The following is a 20027-nucleotide window of genomic DNA, read 5'->3' on the forward strand; positions in this document are numbered from 1 at the left end:
CATGAACGCACTGTTTCATACGTGATTGGGTGGCGCAATTAATTCCATAGTTATATTTGAAAATATCTCTTCCCAAACCTAATTTTAAAAAAAAATATCATGTAAAATTACCTATAATCAAGTAATTGTTCGGTAGGCTGGAATTATAGCAGGAGAAATACAAAGGGCTCTGTCGGAGACATCGCGGATGATGCTCATGCCTTTTAACAGAGCGGGCGAGCGCACGCCTAAGATGTACAGGGAGGGCGGGGTTAAACATCAAAGATGATTTCTGGCGAAAATCAAATGTTCTCCTCAAGCCGCTGGGCATGTACTGTATGCTATAGGCTGCCCTAATGTACAGGGGATGAGGATGAAGAAGCACATGTATCTCTCCGAATTTGACAGTCTCTCTTTGGGAAGCCATTCATTTTTTTAGGATTTTTTATTTATTTAACAATTATTTATCATCTTGTCTGAATAGACATTATGTCGGATTCCGCGGACACGGAAGATAATCAGGATATGTTACCGAGTTTGGTGGAGCAGATAGTCCAGCGGATAACAGCGGGAGAGGTGAGTGAACGTCAGATGTGATTTATGAGAATCCTTAACCGAAATGTCAGATCAGTAGCATGTTGGACCGCCACGCTGACGTCTTAAATATGGTCTGGGTTAGATCAAGGTGTGCACTAGGCTGACGGAAGGGATGCACATGGTTTTGTTGGATGATTTAATAAATCCACGATAAAATATAAACGTTCAATACAATTTGAAATAAGGATACAGAGCAAAGTTAAAATGTGGACAATGGGGATTTGTACATAGGCTGTTGTTTTGTATTTAATCTTCCTATTTATTTAGCGATGACGTGAGCAGTTACTGTTAAGCCAAACATAATTACTGTAATAGTGCGTGTGTATATTTATATATCTTTTATATGAATACAATTAAATATGGGCCTGCCTAGTAATTAGTATTGCAGTATAAATGGCTTGCATGACGAATGGACTGCAAAAGTCAGCTAAAATAAAGTCATGAAATGCCTGTATCAACGTTCATTATTGATGGAAAAGCATTCATGTAATAGGTGTTATTTAATATTTACATTTTGGGTGAACTTTATTTGGTGAATGCACCATATGGGAAAACATTGTCTAGGCCTATTGCTAAACCGGTGGGGTAAGCTCTAAGCTCTGAACAAATGTGTCTATACAAATCAAGCCACTTAGTTGATATGACACTTAATTGCTTGTATTCTAAACTGGGTGCTTGGAATTTTAAATGCTGATTGGCTGATATAGCCGTGGTACCCAGGTATGACATCAGATACATTTTCACAGCACTATTTTTGTTGGTAAAAAGTTTCTGATGTCGGTAAGGCGTCTCGGGGGATTGTGGTATATTGCCCTTATACCACACCTATAATGCACGCTGTTTCACGGCGCTCCATGGTGCGTCGTACATAAGAAAAGCTCCAAGCCTAATATATTTGCCATTATAGTTGGAATCCTGAATGTTGATAGCTGTGGTGGGGCATGACATTACATCACTTGTTACTGCAGTAATTGCATTTGTAGGCTACCACGGCTAAGCGCTGTGTCCTGGCACTCGGCGATTCATCGAACGTTTGAACATCTCTTAACCGTGGTATTGGCCTTGTACAACACCCCCTCGTGCCTCATCGCTTAAGTGTATTTCGAAATAATCTAGTGTGATACAGAGTGCGCGTTCGTTGCAAAATATATAATGCAACAATATAGCGAGTCTCGATTTGAAACATTAGTTAAAGACCTCAAGTTTTGGGACAGTGAAACCCGAATCAATTGCCCTCCCCTTCTAAATACTCAGAGCCCCAGCCCTGTTACTATGGTGATCTCGGAGTCCCTACCCCGCCCCACACAGCTTGCTCCCCTCTCCTCCCATTGCTTGAATGGCTGCAGCCTTTCGACGCTTGCTGATTCACGCCGCCAGGGTTCATCCACATTGTCTAGTCACGGGTATTTAATTCATTGTCGACGCGACAGCGCCGGAGAGTGTGGTAGTCGGCGTCTTCAACGTACGTCTGAGAAGTTCAGCTAAACTTAGCTACACAAGCCCTTTATAATGTCTGCATTGTCGCGACGTAACTCAATTTTGCCGGTAAGTGGAAAATGTGCCAGTCATACAAGTTTACTTTGACCACGAATATACTAGCTACATCTTCGTGGAACGTACTGAGTCTTTGGTTTGTTAAAATACTCGTTAGATTGCACTGATCTCGTTTTTCACCCTTACTGGGTGCAATTTAGGCTTTAGTCTGTTGTTTTTTTTACAGTGAAACTTCAAGTATCTGTGGTGCCCTTTTATGTGGAATTGCTTTCAGTAACGTCCGCAAAAACAAATTAACTTCCCTATTGCCCTTTCATTGTCAGGGCAGAAGCCTACAATTAAAATATAGGTTTGTTGTGTAAGAATTATACGAATGATTGTTTACGACCTAGGCCTTTTTGTGGGATTTCGACCCCGCTTTATTTCACGACCAACTGAAACTAGTCAATTTATTGATTTAGTATCAGGTGAGTATTTTACTTACACGTATTTTTAAATAAAGTACTAAGACGTTGGCGAGTGCCGTCTGCATACTGCCCCCTATGTCAAATGAAATGTTTAGAAGGTATTTTTGAAGTCCATGTGCTATTTTAGGTAGTATTTGCAATGTTCTAATTTCTGATGTTTAGACTTGCTCAACACTATAATTAGGTCTTTACTATAGTTTATTTAATTAATCTGTGTTAGTGGGCAAGAAAAACAGCGCTCATCGAAGCGAGATCTCTCCAAACCAGTAGGTTGGAATAATTAGCACGAGGTTACTTGTAGACCTGTGGTATTCAAATCCGAACCTCGAAGTCGATTCCACATCATGTTTTCATTGCAACCCTCTTGATCAGGAACTTACAAAGACCTGGCACACCAGGTGGGTGTAATTAATGATCAGGTTGAAAGGAAAACAAGCAGGCTCCGGACCTCGTAGGGTAAGATTTGAATATCCCCGGCTGTTGACATATTACTGTCTCTCTTTGTCCACACCAGGTCCCTATCAAGAATATTGAGCGGGAGCTCATTTGTCCAATTTGCAAGGAGCTGTTTACTCACCCGCTCATCTTGCCCTGTCAGCACAGCGTGTGTCATAAGTGTGTCCGAGAGCTACTTCTGTTGAACCATGACGATTCTTTCGATGCCGGGTCGGAGTGCTCCCTCCCGGGGAGTCCCGGACCTCGATCCAGAGTGCCGTCGCCAAGCATGGAGAGGCTGGATAGGCTTGCAAGATCAGGTGCGTTTGAGTTTGACCAGTCATCATCACGGCAGCGCTGTGAGAAGGAATGTGATTCAGTACCCAGGCGTCCTTTTACCTCGTAAACCTTTTGAGAGGGGTCTTGCATTTATTTTAACCGAACGAATAACATTTTTTTCAAGTCAACGCCTTAGTCCTGTCTAGACTCTACATCCATGCCCGGGAGGCTATTCATTTAGAAATAACTTTTAATTATAGGTTTGTTGTGGGTAGATTTAGTACTGGCAAGCAATTTCTCAACACAGAATACGTATCCTCTTCCGCACCTTGGTTGGATGAGGCTTGAGTTATGGAGACATGGCGGAACAAAGCATTGCTATTATCCCACTCTAGCATTTAAAATGCTTATAAATAGGCGTTTTGCTTCGCAAACAATTAGCTACGGCCAGCTCAATGTCTAAATCAAAGCTGCATTGTTAAAGGCGGTCTTTCGCTTAATGAACTGGCCCCTGCCACTCAAAGACCGTTGTGGAATGCGTTGACGTTGACCCAACCTGGACGTTTCTTATTTCTGTGTTTTGTTTAATACAGTGGATGCAATTGATGCTCTTTAGAGAAACAGGGTTATGGGGCTGTTTAACAAAAGTTATGTTTGTAGTCACATTAACAGTCTAACTTAATTGCAATTTGAAATACTCATGCTTAGTAACAATAACCATGGCAATTATTGTATAATGGTATGCACTTACAGTAAGTTAAATTATGTTAACATACTGTTCAGTTAGTCTTAAATCTGGCAGCATCACCGTAAAGATTTAGCCTCTACTGATTGGACATCGGACCAGTGGTGGTCATGGTGACACAACCTGCTGGGTTGGAATGACTGAGGGATTAAATTAACTCTGCCAAGGACACAGCTATATTTATCAGTCAAGTGCTTTAAAAACTGACAGGTTTGTTACTGGAAACTCATCGATGTTGTCTTATTTTTCACTTCTTATTTTGGTTCAGTCAGTCTTTTGTTTTTTAGAGTGTGGAGCTCAATGTACCTAGATGTTTTGCCATCTGTGAATTAATGTGTTTTGACCTAAACACAAAAAGGGTAGGTGGTATATAACATGGTCATGTAACAGTGATTTGCAGTACATATCAAAACTCCCACTTCCAAATTCATGTTGGAATAATATGGCGTGGATTCATGTACTGTCGTAGAGGGAACCCTACCAGCCTGTCTGTTCACCACAATTGAGACTTGGACAGAAAAATTTAAATGTACAATTTCAAACTAAACCTGGTTTTGATGACATCTCATGCCAACTTCTAGCTAATACTTTATTAATGTGCTGTTGGACATCAACCTAACATATGGCTATGTAGCTAGCATGCTAGTCTTATTAACACCACCTAAGACCGCTAGTGGCTTTCAGATCATAACTAAGTAGATGATAATGGTAATTTTATAGCTGTGACAGTGAATTCGGCTAATTACACTAGCAAAACACCATCATTCAGACGATCTTATGCAATCATAGATGTTGTCTTTCTATGTATTTTTATAAAATACTCACAAAAATAGGACTGAAAATGAATAAATTATATGGTAAAGAAACGCTTTCTGTAATTATACAATGCCTGGATATACATTTATTAAAGTATTGGCCTTAATCTCCAAAAAGTTACCTTACTTTTGCAAAAACGAAAATGTCTAAATATTTGGTGCCTATTCAAACGAAAGCCAAATCGGTCTGAAATAATTGATGTAATTTACAGCCATTGGTCTACTGATAATTACATTTTGTCTTTAATCGTGTGATACTGACTGCTGGGAGATATTGTTGCATCTCTAGTATGAACTCACTGGACACAAACCCCACAGCAGGCTTGCCTCAGTCCATTTATACTGGTTTACCATGTTCCTGGGTTGAATGCGAAAGTGTCAGAAGCACAGACATCTAACTCATCCCAATATACCATGTTTCAACTGGAGAGGGGCTTAATGTAAAAGTGAGAAAGCACTCTTTCCAGAGGATTTGTTAAAACAGGCTTTAGGTGTAAATTCTTCTGTTGGCAGTTTTTTTAATTGTATTTTTTTTTTAATAGTGTTAAGGTAAAACGGACCATATTTGGAGACTTCCCTTAATTTGATTTTCAAATCATACTTTTGTAAGGTGTGGTAAGATCTGCCCAATGCAGGGATGTAATATGGAATCCTGTTGAAGCTCATAAAATGCTGTTTACCTGCAGGGAGTGCTGTTGCCAGCTGCAACGCTAGGTAGGCTGTGTGTCCACAGTAGATATATTTAAATAATCTAGAAGTGTTATATGCCACAGACCAAGGCAACTGGTCAGCTTGTTGCCGTGGCTAACCTAAGCCACCTTCAAGCTAGCTAGTGTTTCTCTTCTCCTTGGGTTCTCTGTATGACAATAGTACATTTTTATGGGTGGTTCTGAATATGTCTGTCCAATTTAAAAAATATAACTAAAAATAAAATATCAAAACAACGTTTTTTGGGCGGTTATAGAAAACCAGATTGTAACCAGAATCTGAGGTTACTGTTTTGCTGCTCATGCTACCTACCCTTTAAACATTTCTTTTGAGGACCTTAAGTACCCAGTTTCTTTAAAGCCATGTTATGTTTTGACATTTCTTCACTGAGTGCGTCAGGTCTGACTCCATCTCTGTTCACATGCTGCATAATGTTAATTGTTGGTCTCACTTCACTTCTCTGTCCATTGCTTGCAGCCACACTGCAGAGAAGGTCGTTTGGGAGGAGAGGTAGACGCGGGTTCCATTTTTTGAATATCTGTAGTAGTGAGTACAGCGTAACTCGACCCCTGTGAACCCCAAGTTACTGTTATTCTACTGTACATTACCACAACTCGAGGCAATGGCCCCTCTGTCAAACCTATACATCTGATTTGGTAGATGTGGTATTATTGCTTTTTATACCTTTCTTACTGAGCCGAAGGTGCATGTGTACTGGACTGTCCTACCAATACGTGTCTCCTGTTACTTTTTAGTTCTTTCCGGCCTGCTGCTTTTCAGGCCTTAGTTTAGTCGTCTCCTGTCAGCACGTGCAAGTCATACCAAGTAGGCTGGAGAATGAAAAAGGGTGCCACGGCTCCGGAATGTGCGTCTGAGAAAGGGGGATGCGTAGAGGCGAGAGAATTGGGTTTGGATGTTACCTAGGGGTTGGGCTTGAATTGGAATTTCCTAATGTTTTAGCATGCTGAGCCAAGCAGGCATTCATTATAGATTAAATTGTGGAGGTACCATTTCTATAAAAAAGAGAGCCTGTTTTATGTGTCATGAATCAGAGGGGATAGTATGTTTATACTTGCTGTGATTCTCCAGATTATACTGGCACAATGAACAATCGTAGGTGTATTGACAGGCCTGCCCCGGGGAAGACATTTTTGTGTGTAATTTTAAATCTTAACATGGATTTGGCTGTAATTGAAAATGATTAGATTTAAGATATGTGTGTGTGTGTAGAGATTACTTTGGGTGCACAAACTCATTCTAATCAACCGTTTGTGCTTGTTGAAGTGAAACATCCCCAGATCACAAAAATGCTTAGATGTTTTGAAAGGAGTATGCTGTAATGAATATACTAATTCTCTGTAAAGATCTCTTCATAAACACCTCCTTATGACACCTCTCATAAAGAACAAAAATACCCCTTTCGTAGAGAAGTCTAACAAGCAAACTCGGTCTGAAAGCCAATCATTTTGACAGTATCATTCAGACAGCATTCGGCTAAATCATATACTCTTGGCAGGGTTGTCCTGCATCCCTCCTCTATAGCGACGCAATGGCGATGTTGGCCTGTGTGTTGCATTATGCTGACTCGGGCGGTGTAATTTAACGACAAGCTTCGGTAGCGACCGCCGCCGCCGGAATGGCCTTGCGATGACTCGCCTGTTTCTGCCCCGAGCACTTCCTCCACACCGGCTCTCGCCCTCTGAGTTCCACTGCGGCGTCGGTCCACGCTGTCATGTGGCTGCAGGCGCACGCTGCCGCAAACCCCTCCCACCCTGACCGTCACCAGTCTAAGTACCTTGTCCTTACTCAGTACCCCCCCCATCTCTTCATCTGCCGTCGCGATATCCTCTGTGGCTCGTCATCCAAAATGCCCGGCCTGCTCGACCACCGCGGATTCATAAATCGTCCTCATGCCGACACGCACAAACATCTGCCACGTGCCCACAGCATGTTTTTTTTTCTCATGCTTGCTCTGTGCTCACCGCTCTTGTGTGATGTTGGTACTCCGTAAAGTGCATTTTTGTTGTTTATCCAGTGCTTCCCATCTTCCAGTTTTTGTGCCCCGTGACGAGATCCTACTGCTTGCATCTGTCCTTTCATGCTTGTCCTTTCTCGTTATGTTCTAATAATGTGTTCTAGTTTGTAGTCTTCCTAGATGATAATGCTTTTTAACGTGTCAGTGTTTGTGTTATGATACTTTGAGCTGGACAAATGGTTTCCAAAAATGTTTTCTCTGCAGTTATTTGCAGCTAGTCCTTCTATTCGAGTTGGCATTTCAGTACTGTTTCAGTGCTTTCGGGTTAGTTTTGTGAGTGGGTTCCCCACCCCCGGATTTATATTTTGTTCTCAAGTCATTTAGATCTTCTGTGAATCTGTTTGCATCCAGGTCACTGTAAACACACGTGCTCTTTCTCTTGTTTGATCCATTCTTGTGAGATTCCACCTTGTGGTCCGATCTACTAAGGACCTACGTTTGTGTATCTGTCTGTAGAGCCTACCCCCCCCCCCCCCCCTTGACGTGATTAGCTCTTCTAACAGCCCTTCTGTTGTATCAGGCTCCGTCTCCTCACCGGGATGGAGGCGTGGCTCTGTCACTCCCCGGGTCACGACCTTCCCGTGCCCGGGCTGCCAGCACGACGTCGACCTGGGCGAGAGGGGCATGAGCATGCTCTTCCGGAACTTCACCCTGGAGAGCATCGTGGAGCGCTATCGCCAGGCGGCCCGCGCCGCCGTGGCCATCATGTGCAACATGTGCAAGCCGCCGCCACAGGAGGCCACCAAGAGCTGCATGGACTGCAAGGCGAGCTACTGCAACGAGTGTTTCAAGTTTCACCACCCCTGGGGCACCCCCAAAGCCCAGCACGAGTACGTGGGACCCACCATGAACTTCAGGCCCAAGGTAGATGCCGTGTTCACGTCCGTGGAGGTTATGGTTGTTTATCCTCCTGGTGTCCTGTTGATTTCTTTTTTTTTTTTTGAAGCGACTGTCTCGTGGTGGTGGGCTGGGTGAGTTGATTGGGTTTGTTGACGCTGCTGTTGGATAGCTTTCACCGGCTGTTTTGGCGATTCATTAAGCAGTAACGAATTGCTAGGTGGTAGAAAGTGTCACCCGTTATTGAACAACCTCTGGTTACAATACATTGTGTGAGTCCCAATTATCAGTCTGTTTGACGTTCTCTACATGGTTTTATTGTATTCATCTGTGTTGATTAGCAACTGCTTCCTATGGTTAGAGTTGAGTTTTGGGTTAGGATAATGGCCAAGGTTTGGGTTAGTAGACAGTCAAAATGTTACTGATATTCCATTGCTAATCTGTTGAACATCTACAGAAACATTTGAGAATCCCAAAATAAATAACCCAGTTTGGGCTACCAGACTGTCCTTTTATTGATTGAATTTGCGTGTGTGTGTGGCATGTTGTTTGTCACGAGAACTCCAAGTCCGTGTTTTGCTTGTGTCCCTCCAGGTGCTCATGTGTCCGGAGCATGAGATGGAGAAGGTGAACATGTATTGTGAGGTGTGTCGCCGTCCAGTCTGCCACCTTTGTAAGCTTGGCGGCTCGCACGCCAACCACAAAGTGACAACGATGAGCAGTGCCTACAAAATCCTCAAGGTACCACATAGGGGTCTGGGGAAGAGGGGGGTGGCCTTTCAGATCCCGCATGCGTCTCACGTGGGGGAGTGGTTGAACCCCAGCCATTTCGTACGATACAGCAGTCTGATGCCGGACTGAGTTGGTTGATGCAGCGTCTGTCTGAAAAACTTGTTGTTTATCTATCCAGTTACTGATGGTTTCTCAGCCCCTAATTAAATATTGACCGGTGACCTGTGCTGAGTTGTACGTGTGTTGGATCAGTTTCCCTATGTGTGTGTGTGGGGCCTACAAAAAGACTCAAACATTGTTACATCGCATTTTGCATTTTTATAAATTAGCAGACACGCTTTTCGGGAGTGACTTCAAATTTTGTGCACATGTGGGTAGGAAGAATAACCACAACTCTGGAGTAATAAGTACACTTAAGTCACAAGTCTGTGCTAGAAGCCTGCCACCCCTGGACAAGATGGAGGTCAATTAGCTGCTGAAAGCAAAGAGGCTGTTATCTAAGAGGACTCAGGGCATGGGCACCGGATCAGACTCATCCATATTTAATGCAATCATTTGTATGTAGTAATGTTATATCTATTGAACTTGTCTGGTTACGGTACTGTATGTGGGGGTGTAATTGGGTGTTCTGATCTGAACATCCGGAACCTTCCACTATGAGGTACTGTCCATTGAGATTAAGTGCTGTTATACCAACAGGAGACACTGTCAAAGGCTTATACGCATGTTGTTTTGATGTTATACCAACAGGAGAAGCTGTCAAAGGCTATACATTTTTTGATCAGTAAGGAGGACCAAGTGAAGACTCAAATTTCTCACCTGGAGGTTCTGATCCATCAGACTGAGGCAAGTAGATGGATTAACTAAATCCAAGCCTGCGTTGTCTGTAATAAAGCAACAGTAACAAAGCAACGTTCTGTCAACAGTGGTGGGCATGTAATTGCTCAGTTATGCCAATCCCCGGATCAAAGTAGCATTACACATTTGGTTGCGTTTCACTGCATATGGGATGGCTCAGTCTGTGACCTTGTCGGCACTGCTTTTGGTCTTTGTATTTGGGTATTTCTTGCAATGGTAATTGAATGCAGTTGCATTGAGATGCGTATATATCTGCCACACAGCTGTAGTAGTGTAACATGAATCCTGACTCTGCTGTGGAACCTGAATTTCATGTTTGCCTCTACAGGAGAATGGCCAGGTGGCGGAGCGACGAGCCAACGAGCACTTTGAACGGTTGTTCGAGACCCTCCTGGAGCGCAAGTCTGAGATGCTGCGCTCAATCGAGGAGTCGAGGACACGGCGCCTGGAGCAGCTCCGGGGCCAGGTGGACGAGTACCAGGGCATGTTGGAGAACAGTGGCCTGGTGGGCTACGCCCAGGAGGTGCTCAAGGAGACAGACCAGTCCTGCTTCGTTCAGACAGCCAAGCAGCTACACACCAGGTTGGCCTCCAGCGTGAAGTTCCTCCTTCGTGTTGATTTCGGGGGAACTAATCATATTCGGCTCAATAACAGTATCTGCAAATGAAGACGCCATTGCAAGTTAATACAAAACAGGATTTTTTTTTTTAAAAGCTGTGAGATTTGCAGCTACCTGGAGAACAGGCCGATATATAATTTCTCTACCTGTAATCCTACTGTCTGTCCCAGAGAATATTCTCTCAGACCGATATTGGCTACAGAATGTTTTCTTTTTTTTTTTTTAACAGTTTCATTTTTACACAGGTGAACACTAGTGCTGGCTGCGATGAACATCATTTGAAAAGTGCTGAAACCTTTAGTGGGGAAAATGCAGAGTTTGTCAGTCTCATGTCTGTGGGACACCTGTGCCCTCAAGCTCTGACTGCCTGCCACTCCCAATACATTGTCACTACGGAAAGATTGATCTAGTATACAAAAGCAGTGCGTCTTGCCATGGTTACCCTCATCCTTGGCAATTAGGGCTATTGTCTAATGGTCGTCTAATGTTACCATGGTTTATGAAAGGGCTGTTACTGAAAGGCTTCCATTGTGAAAGGGCAAAAGGTCGGTTTTCAAGTGCCTTGTCACAGGCCGTAATGGCTGCTTGAACCCCCTGAACCCATCGTCACTGCTCTTGTCCCGTTTCATAACAGGGATTTGAGTCTTGTTTTGGTTCTTGAGGAAACAATCGGCTTATGTGGGTGTGGTTAGTGACCCGTGGGTGTGGTGAGTGACGAACAACCATGTGCTTGGATGTGTATACGTCTGTCCTGCTCCAGCTCTAATTCTACTAATTGATCTCCATTGGTCAAAAAGCAGCTTTGAGGCTTTATTCCCTTAATGCATTTAGTAATGCAGTCCCCCCCCCCCTCCCCCCCATGTCTCCCACGCTCATAAAGGGTATAAAGCAACTAGATTCTGATGGCCTCTTGACCAATGAAATCAGCTCGTCAGTATTTGTTCAAAAGCTGATTTGTGGGTCTGCCTTTGTGCCCGTTTTCTGCAGGATCACCAGATCCACAGAATCCCTGCGGACCTTCCACCCTGCCGCAGATTCCTCCTTTGATGAGTTTGCGCTGGACACTTCTAGAGAAGAGACCCTGCTGAAGGAGCTCTGTTTTGGTGGAGGTAAGGGGAATGTATCGCAACGACATACTGAAGTTAAACAGTAACTCCGTTTGTTGACACCTGCAGAGTGACCACTGCCTGAAACTGTCCGGTCACTTTCGCCTGGGCCTGGGTTCATCTCTGGTAGCACGCTGCTAACCAGAGGCTCTTTAATTAAATAAGCCGTTTACAGTCCTGATATACTCCCTGGGATTTTAGTGTGGGGAGTGTTCCAGGTACCACCGTAGAGTATTTTTGGTTTACTGCCTTGTGTAATCTTGTCAGTTTACCCCAATTGGATAAAGGTCAACCATCGGCAGCCTGCATATGATTATTATAGTAGGAACTGATTTGACGTGCATATCAATATGGGGAAGCACTAACAAGGAAGTGAACTGTTTATTTACAGGCTTCTGTCTGCCTCATTGTGCCCGTAGAATGGGTTCCAACCTGGTTCCCATTCCATTAATACCCTTGGGTCTGTGGTCTCCTCCTGCCGGATGTATTATGGCCCACCAAGGGTTCTGCTTGTACACCTTGCCATTGACCGGTCTTCTAATTGACCCAACCAAAATGAAAATGTTAGCCTTTTATTTAATCAAAAACGGCAGTTATTTCTTATTGAAGCTAGCTTGGTTATGTGATACTGAAATGTTTACTTTGTTCATAATTAATTGATCCTGCTTTGTAGCTTATCTCTCAGGACAGCGGTAAATTCTGCGTTACATGGGAATGCGTCTGTTAGCCCTGGCGGCACGGCTTGGCCGTTCTCTCAAACTTGACAAGATCGGAGGAGAGGCCTGCAACGCCCCCACCACCAGGATTATGTCAGGGTTGTTTTTGACATGCACCAAAATGTGCTGGGACAGGGTAGAGACTCTGTCCAACATTGCAAAAACATTTCACTGCGTTGTGTGTTTCCCAAGGCTTGAGCCTCTAGGTGTCTTTTGGCTAAAATCTCAGTAAAAGGCACACGACAGCCAGCTTAGAAGTGACTTCTGTCTGGCCACTCTACCGTAAAGGCCTGGTTGGTGGAGAGCTGCGGAGATGGTTATCCTTCTAGAATGCTCCTCTCCTTGGTTGCCAGCAGTTGCTGGAAAACCCTCAGGAAGAGGTCTGTTGATTTGAGGTTAGTCTAAATGGCAGTGGAGAGACAGTATCCTGATGATGCACTCAGAGGGGAGGAAGCACACAGGGTTAATGCGCGCCTGTAATTGAACTGACGTGGAAGAATGCAGCCGATTCAGCGCGGTCTCCTCCGATTCCACGCGTCCATCAGCCCTGACCGTTAAAGTGCGGTGGTGCCTGTGGGTTGGGTCGGCTGTCAGGCCACACTGTATGTGGAAAACAACGCATGTTGCCTGCAGCACCACGCGAATAACTCGGCTAAACTGTTGGATTCATGGAAAATGTTAGGCTGATAAAAAAGGTAAGCAGCGTTGTGTGTTGTACCTAACGGACAGACCAGCGTGCTGACTTAGAAAATCTCTGCCGGATTGATTCCATGTTTCCCCGTCTTTTCAGATGAATGATGCCCATGTCAGTAGTGTGACGTTGTCGTGACTTCAGTAAATTGTGCGTCCACATTCCAGCGTGTTTCGCGAGCCGGACATTCTGCTGTCTACGGTCACACCAGCTGCGTATTTCTGTGTCCCGCTTCTTGAAACGGGCTTGTTTGAGGCCCCCCCCCCATCTGCTGCAGTATGGTGTGATGTCATTGGCCACTGAGCAGCAAGGAGATGTGCGCCGTTATTTGGCGGAACGTCCCGTACGCCGCCTGATCAATGGGCTGTTTCTCGCCGTGGCGGCTCGGACCGGTACCCGTGGACCTTGGCAGCCCCCACCCGCTCCTCTCCCCTGCCTGCCCCCTCTTTACCCCTGACCCGGTTGGTGCCGTTTCTGGTGGGAAGCTCTGAGGTACAGCGGGAGGGCAGGGAATGGGAAGGTCTTTTACTGGCAATGTGAAAGAGCTTCTCACTCCAACTAGCCATTGGCTCTGCCGAGTTCAGTCTTGATACAGGACCACTAATCGCATCTGACCTTCTCGCATCAATTATGCTTCATTACGGGTCTAATTGGTCAAATGACCAGAACTGGGCCGCTTGTCTAAAGGCAGTCATCCTGTTTTAATCATCATCTTTTAGACTACTTATTAGCTTTTTGGACGTCCAGATAGTTTGTCATAACCAGTACTGTATTTTGTTCTTGTTTTGGTTTAGTTAGTCTGTTTCAGACAACATCGATGTGTTAACTACATTCTGATGTACTGGTTCCATCATGACACTATGCTGATAAAGGCAGTGCTGTGAATGACAGTACAATCATGGAGTGAAGAGGATGTTAATATTTGCCACTTGTGTCTCCCCAGTCCCCGAGCCTCCCATCATCGACCTGTCCCGCAGTCGCGTCTACAACGAGGGCCTGCTGTGCTGGCAGCTGGCCGAGGACGCCTTGGCCACGGACCACCAGGTGTTGGAGTACCGGCGGCTGGGCGCCGAGCCGGACGAGGAGGGAGGCAGCCGCTGGCTCCTCACCGACCGGGTGTATGGCTCCAGTGCCGTGGTGTGTGACCTGGAGGCCGACAGCCTGTACGCGTTCCGGGTGCGCTGCTGCCGAAACTCCTTGTTCAGCCCCTACAGTGCGGAGGTGACTTTCCACACACCCCCTGCCCCAGGTAGGCCCCCCCCGCAAACAAACGCACACTCACACGTGGGCTCTCTGACGGCTACGCTAGAAGTTGATCTGGAAGTCAAGTTTCCTAATGAAATTACCAGTGGTATTCCTTTGTTAGACTGCATCCCACCTCTGTTGGGCTTCAGAGCGGAAGATAAGCTTGTTTAAATCCTCTCTTACCAAGTCTGTCAGGGTATTTAGCAGCCAGATCCACTGAAGATTACAAATGGGCAGATTGCTGGATGCTTTTCAGGGAACTGGTGGATAACATACAGCTGACAGTTTTAAGCCTGCGACTGTTATTCATTCCAATTTCAGACATCTCAACTGTTGACTGCGCTGTTTCAGATTGATTGTGCGGCATTGCGACGTGGCGTGGAGTAACCGTACGTCGGTTCACTCCCTCTTCCGGTGCTTAAGATCTCTGGTTCACCGTCTCCTGCCGGCGCCGGCGCATTGTAGGGGCGGCGTCGCTTGAATTCCTCAGCCGTCATTTAAACTGGATAGAGGAACCCCCATCCCACTGGCCTCCCATATGCATGAGGACAACGGCTGATTGTCAGGATTTGGTTTGGTTTCTGGTGTCCCTGCCTCGTTGGTGTGCAGTGAGCTGCTGTCGGGCGCTCGGCCCACTGGGAAGGAAATCCCGCATTCCTGTCTCCAGACTGGGAGGTGTAGCACTGCGATGTGCTGTGCGTTAGTAATGGGGTGGAATTCTGGGTCACCACCTTGCAAACGGGCCAACGTTACTGTAGCTACAACGCGCCTCCTATCAAATCAAGTCGGCAAAGGCGTAGACTTCTATAATCTACTCTATAACAATCTGTTTTTCCATTTAAGCTTTTCTTTACGATGATTTGAATTAAAGACTATGGGCGTAAATGGCTATTCAAATGCTTTTTTTGTTGTTGTTGTTGAGTACCTTCATGAATAAATACAAATGACCCAGTCTCCCATTGCATACAGACAATATAACGGTTCAACACACAGGCATAATTCTTATTGGATAAGTGTATAGTTATTGTGGCCATTGGCGTTAATTTACATACAGCTTGAGCGAGCATGTGTAGCCTGAAATGTGTTTATAATAACGGAAATAAGTGATTTGTTTGCGTGCTCTATTTTAATTGGGCCGAGTCTGTTCTTTGAAGGTCTTTACAATGGTGCCCTCGTGTGGCAGTTGAAGTCCACCTTCTCACAGTGCCAATGAGTGAGAACAGGAAATCCTATCTGACTCAGTTCCTTGTGTATCCCTGCTCCTGTCTTCCTGTAGCGTTCGGCTTCCTGTTCAATGACAAGTGTGGCTTCAGCTCTGAGCGCCTGGTACTGAACAAGAGGCGCGACTCGGTGGAATGCGTGGCCGGCATGACCTTCCTGCTGGGCGCGGACCGCGTGCAGACGGGCAGCTACATCAGCCTGGACTACATCATCAGTGACACGGGCATCTCTCAGGGCAGACACTACTGGGCCTTCCGGGTGGAGCCCCACTCCTACCTGGTCAAGGTGGGCGTGGCCTCGGACTCCAAGCTGCTGGAGTGGTTCCATAACCCTCGGGATACGAGCAGCCCAAGGTGAACCCCGCCTCTTTGTTTGAAAAGCCTTATTGGGTAATATTTGGACTGTCCCTTTTGTCGTGTAGTTGATGGCAAGGGTTTTGTATCATAAGCTGCTTACTGATGAAAATGAGCCTCATAAATATACCAATGAATTAGCTGGTTCTGCTTAGTTTATTTACTGATAAATAAATGGCTGCATTTTACTCCCATAACTCTGCTGGTCTCTTATAGCTCTAGATTAATTCACATACGATGTAGAGGGGGCTGTAAATACGCACATCAGCTGTAAGTTAATGTATAGGAAATATTCTCACAGCTCATCCTTTCACAGCTTGTCCTTTAATTTCATGCTCGCCACACAGTTTATTGTTCATTAAATGAATGTCACCTCTAAACCTGTGGGTTTTTTTGTATTCAAATGTATGACTGTTTCACATGAAGTACAGTTCCGTGTGTGTGAATGTTCTGGGTGAATAAAAGTGATCCGGATGAATTGGATGAGGCATTGGGAAGGTTACTAACCTGCTTTGTTTCCTGCCTCCCGACTCCAGGTACGATCATGACAGTGGGCATGACAGTGGCAGCGAGGACACGTGCTACGAGCTTTCCCAGCCCTTCACTCTGCTCACTGTGGGCATGGGCAAGGTGTTCATCCCGAAAGCCTCCTCTGTCGTCGGCGACCGGGTTCTGCCCATGCCCCAGCGCATCGGCGTGTGCCTGGACTACGAGGCGGGCCGGGTCTACTTCTACGACGCAGACACCATGAGGTGCCTTTACGAGCGGCAGGTGGACTGCTCCGGTACCATGTACCCCGCCTTTGGTCTGATGGGTAGTGGCAGGGTTCATCTTGAGGAGTTCATTACAGCGAAGCGGCTGTCCTACATGTGAGGTTTTGGGCCTTCCACACGCCAAAGTCTCTCGCTTGCTCTCAACTTTGTGTCTCTGTTTTCAGTCAGGTATATTTTTGTAGTGATTTTTGTGTGCGTGTGTATATGTGTATGCACCATTTCAGCTAATCGTCATGCCATTTATTTGTTTTAATAAATCACCTTTTTAAGTAGCACTACAACACCAGTAAAACGTAGCCAAGAGAAGCCCGAGGAGCTTTGCTGCTGCTTCCAAGCCTCTGTGCCTTTCATGATAAAAAGGGTTTCTAGCGAACGCTTTAATCAGTCAAATAACTGTGCACATCAACGAGGTCAGTCATCGCTCCCCAGTGTAAGCCACAGGCTCCCCTCCATTGCTGAACGCCTCGGGAAAAAGACTAAACGTGTACCTAATCACTTTTGTTTGTCTGAATTCACGGTCAAAACTACCCAGCTACACAGAATTTGATTTGGGCACAAGTTTTTATTTTTATAGGTTGCGTTTACAAATAAAGATACACAAGCATGCTGTTTTTGCACAATCCCACTACCTGATCACTAAACACTACTTCAGTGCACATTTGTCTTGAATTGTAACACTAAACATTCACGTTCAGGGTGGAATTTTAAGTTGAGATGCCCATTAGTTGGGAGTGAACGAACGCTGTTCTCAAGTTCGAATGAGACACACTAATATGACTTGTTGATCATGAACATTGTTAATTTTGTCCTCACACTGTTGTCTCTGCAACTGTTTTTTGTTTTAGTTTTTTATAACTGATGTGAAACTTCAGAAGCATGGCTGGTTCTCACTACACAACATGTTAGACGAGCGTTCAGAACATACATTGGAGATGTGGATTGGCTCCTGTGAGTTAGCTGGGACATCACAGGGTTCTAGGGCACAACACAGGACTGTTCAGGCGGGTGCAAAGTTCCAGAATGTTCCAGTTGACATGTATTGTGTAAACTGACTTGAAACATCCTCGTAATGGCAATCTTTTTGGTTGTATGCATTACTTCAATCTCGTTCTGAATGTTTGACCGTACTGAACAAACCCTTGGTTACTTCTGGCTACCCACATAGGTCTCTATTTGCCTGTATTTTTTATTTTATTTTTTCTCTTGAGGTTGAGGATAATTGGCGTGGTTTCTCAGGTTTGTGGCCCACTGGCCTTTAAGCTACCTACCTCCTGTCAGCCCTGGAAAACCTTTAAAACTATACCTTTCTCCTCTGAACACGACTTGACTTTGCTTTGCAGCTTCTGTTAATTAATTACTTTATCATTCTGTGATATCTCTGCTTTTAAGATTGTTTGTGTCAATAATAAACTGAAATTATTTGAAATTTTACCTTTATGTATGTACATTGTGATTAGTCAAAAGCTGCATATGCAACAAGGTTTTCATAAAAGCTTAAGGCTATTTACAAAGGTGAGAGATTATTAGCAATGGGTGGAACATTAATTGGTACTACATGTAATCACGTCTGGCTATTTATCAAGGGATCATTTTAAAACACCCCTCCTGGGGGTTTTTTGGTGTTGAGTCCATACGTGTTGAGTATTCTAGAATATAATGTGTAGCATTATTTAAATGGTCTGCTTGTCTGAGTTATGTAAGGTAATTGAGGAACCACATAATCTGTAGTATTCAATGTGTTTTCTGTCTGCTTCACGATTTGGTGCGCATAATTCACATCACGGCACTTCTGCACACCAACCTGTACTGTTTTAAAAATAACTGAAACACCTTTTGAAAGTCTATGCACTTAACAGGTTTTGGGGCTGTTTTACCAATCACAGAATGTAGTAGTAGTAGTATTATTTGCTGAACAAACAACCGAATGTCTCTGGTGTTTGTGTACATTTGCTAATCTTGGGTCATCTCACTGGTGGCCACAGCAGCTGTTTATGTTAGATGTTATGGTAAAGGGGTGTACTTACCGTGTGTGTGTGTATTCATGCCACATTGCTGATTTTTAGGAAAGGGAATGATATGGCTTTCAGTAGTATGTTAAACCAAATATTCTGCAGACACTCCGTCTGATTGGTTTAGGCTAGCACTTTAAACAGTAGCATTTATGGCTGTGCAGGTCTGTATGAATTGGTGTGCAATATAACATAGACTGCAGGATGTAGGCCTGTTGTATTCTCCTGCTCCAAGTGATGGGGTACGTGATGTTGGCTTTTTGTGAGTGGAATGCTTTAATGGACGTCATTCTTTAAATACTGCGCTTTTTTTTAAATTTTATTTGCTGTATTGGAATTTGTATGAAATAAACTATAGTATGTTTTAAGCCATTTGTACTCCTGAGAATTTATGGGCAAGATTGTAACATTCCTGTAAAGTGAGTGATTTTAACCTGAAAATTCCATGAGAATGCTTTACCAATAGAGATGGTAGGTGAAGATGGAGAGGTTTTTTGCTGAAAGCACAGTGGGCCAGATTTGAAGGCACGCTTCAGCAATCGGGCTGGATTGACCCTGGCCATCGCTGCAGAACGGCCTGTCGAATCCTCCGATTTCAACTGGACAATGGTAGAAAGTCACGTTAAGACAACAAACAGCTGTAGCCCCTTGGAGTAATTATGGCCCCCTGTAAGTAGCTGGACCTTAGGCGCCCCCAGGTGGAGGGCCCTGGTTTGTGTGCGGAGCCATTCCCATACCAGGCCGTGACTCGACCTGCTATAGGATTGTGTTCTGTGGTGCCGCGGTAGTATTTTGACCGCATCCATGGTGGCCTTCCAAATGTCTTTAGTGACCTTCGTGTTTTGTCGGGCCTGGTGTTACTGATGGACCAAGGCAAGTCCTCTTATGCGGACCCAGCAGTCTACTGACGCCTTAATGGTGTGGACTGGGCTATGTTCCAACTGGCCGCTTCCTAATGTCAACAGTCATCCTTGTTATGCTGACCGCCATGGTGAGGAGGTTTTCATTGCACCAAAATGCCATTTTGCTCACCTCTTCCCTGTAGGTGAAATCTTTGTCGTTGGTCATAAGCCCCACAGTGGTTGGGTCATCGACCTTATGAAATGGAACTTAATGATTCTGTTTGCGTTGGGCGATTCATGTAGCTGTGGGTGAATGTGGATGTTGCATTTTGGCCATATTTTATTGATTATACCACCTCCATCCTTGGAAAAAGTTCAACAGTTCAACCGCATTGCTTAGCAAAGGCAACACTTCCTAGAAGACTTTTGTGGGATTGGAGTAATCCTGCTCGGAGGAATTGGAACGAGCCT

The 20027-nt window shown here is 44.8% G+C and overlaps 1 protein-coding gene across 4 annotated transcripts; it reads left to right on the forward strand.

Moving 5' to 3' along the window:
* The first annotated feature begins 265 nt into the window (after positions 1 to 265).
* On the forward strand, positions 266 to 19086 carry trim36 (tripartite motif containing 36). Of its 4 annotated transcripts, none has more exons than XM_034296590.1 (11): positions 266 to 555; positions 3052 to 3292; positions 5997 to 6029; positions 8075 to 8418; positions 8986 to 9132; positions 9874 to 9969; positions 10310 to 10563; positions 11588 to 11709; positions 14057 to 14362; positions 15635 to 15932; positions 16469 to 19086. In XM_034296590.1, exons 1-11 carry the CDS (start codon positions 469 to 471, stop codon positions 16803 to 16805), a joined length of 2265 nt encoding a protein of 754 aa, XP_034152481.1. In that variant the 5' UTR covers positions 266 to 468; the 3' UTR covers positions 16806 to 19086. The 4 variants fall into 4 exon arrangements, with proteins under 4 accessions (XP_034152481.1, XP_019908514.2, XP_034152482.1 ...); XM_034296591.1 differs by lacking the exon at positions 266 to 555 and adding an exon at positions 1890 to 2121; XM_020052955.3 differs by lacking the exon at positions 5997 to 6029 and having other exon boundaries at positions 270 to 555.
* The last annotated feature ends 941 nt before the right edge of the window (positions 19087 to 20027 follow it).

Source organism: Esox lucius, chromosome 13, assembly GCF_011004845.1.
Source record: "Esox lucius isolate fEsoLuc1 chromosome 13, fEsoLuc1.pri, whole genome shotgun sequence".
Taxonomy (NCBI): domain Eukaryota; kingdom Metazoa; phylum Chordata; class Actinopteri; order Esociformes; family Esocidae; genus Esox; species Esox lucius.

What these genes read in the sequence shown, in the direction of transcription:
- trim36 (XM_034296590.1), top strand. Translation starts at nt 469, where the DNA reads ATGTCGGATTCCGCGGACACGGAAGATAATCAGGATATGTTACCGAGT. An exon ending in TTCTGATCCATCAGACTGAG is followed by an intron (nt 9,970 to 10,309) that starts GCAAGTAGATGG and finishes TTGCCTCTACAG; the next exon opens with GAGAATGGCCAGGTGGCGGA. An exon ending in CGGGATACGAGCAGCCCAAG is followed by an intron (nt 15,933 to 16,468) that starts GTGAACCCCGCC and finishes TCCCGACTCCAG; the next exon opens with GTACGATCATGACAGTGGGC.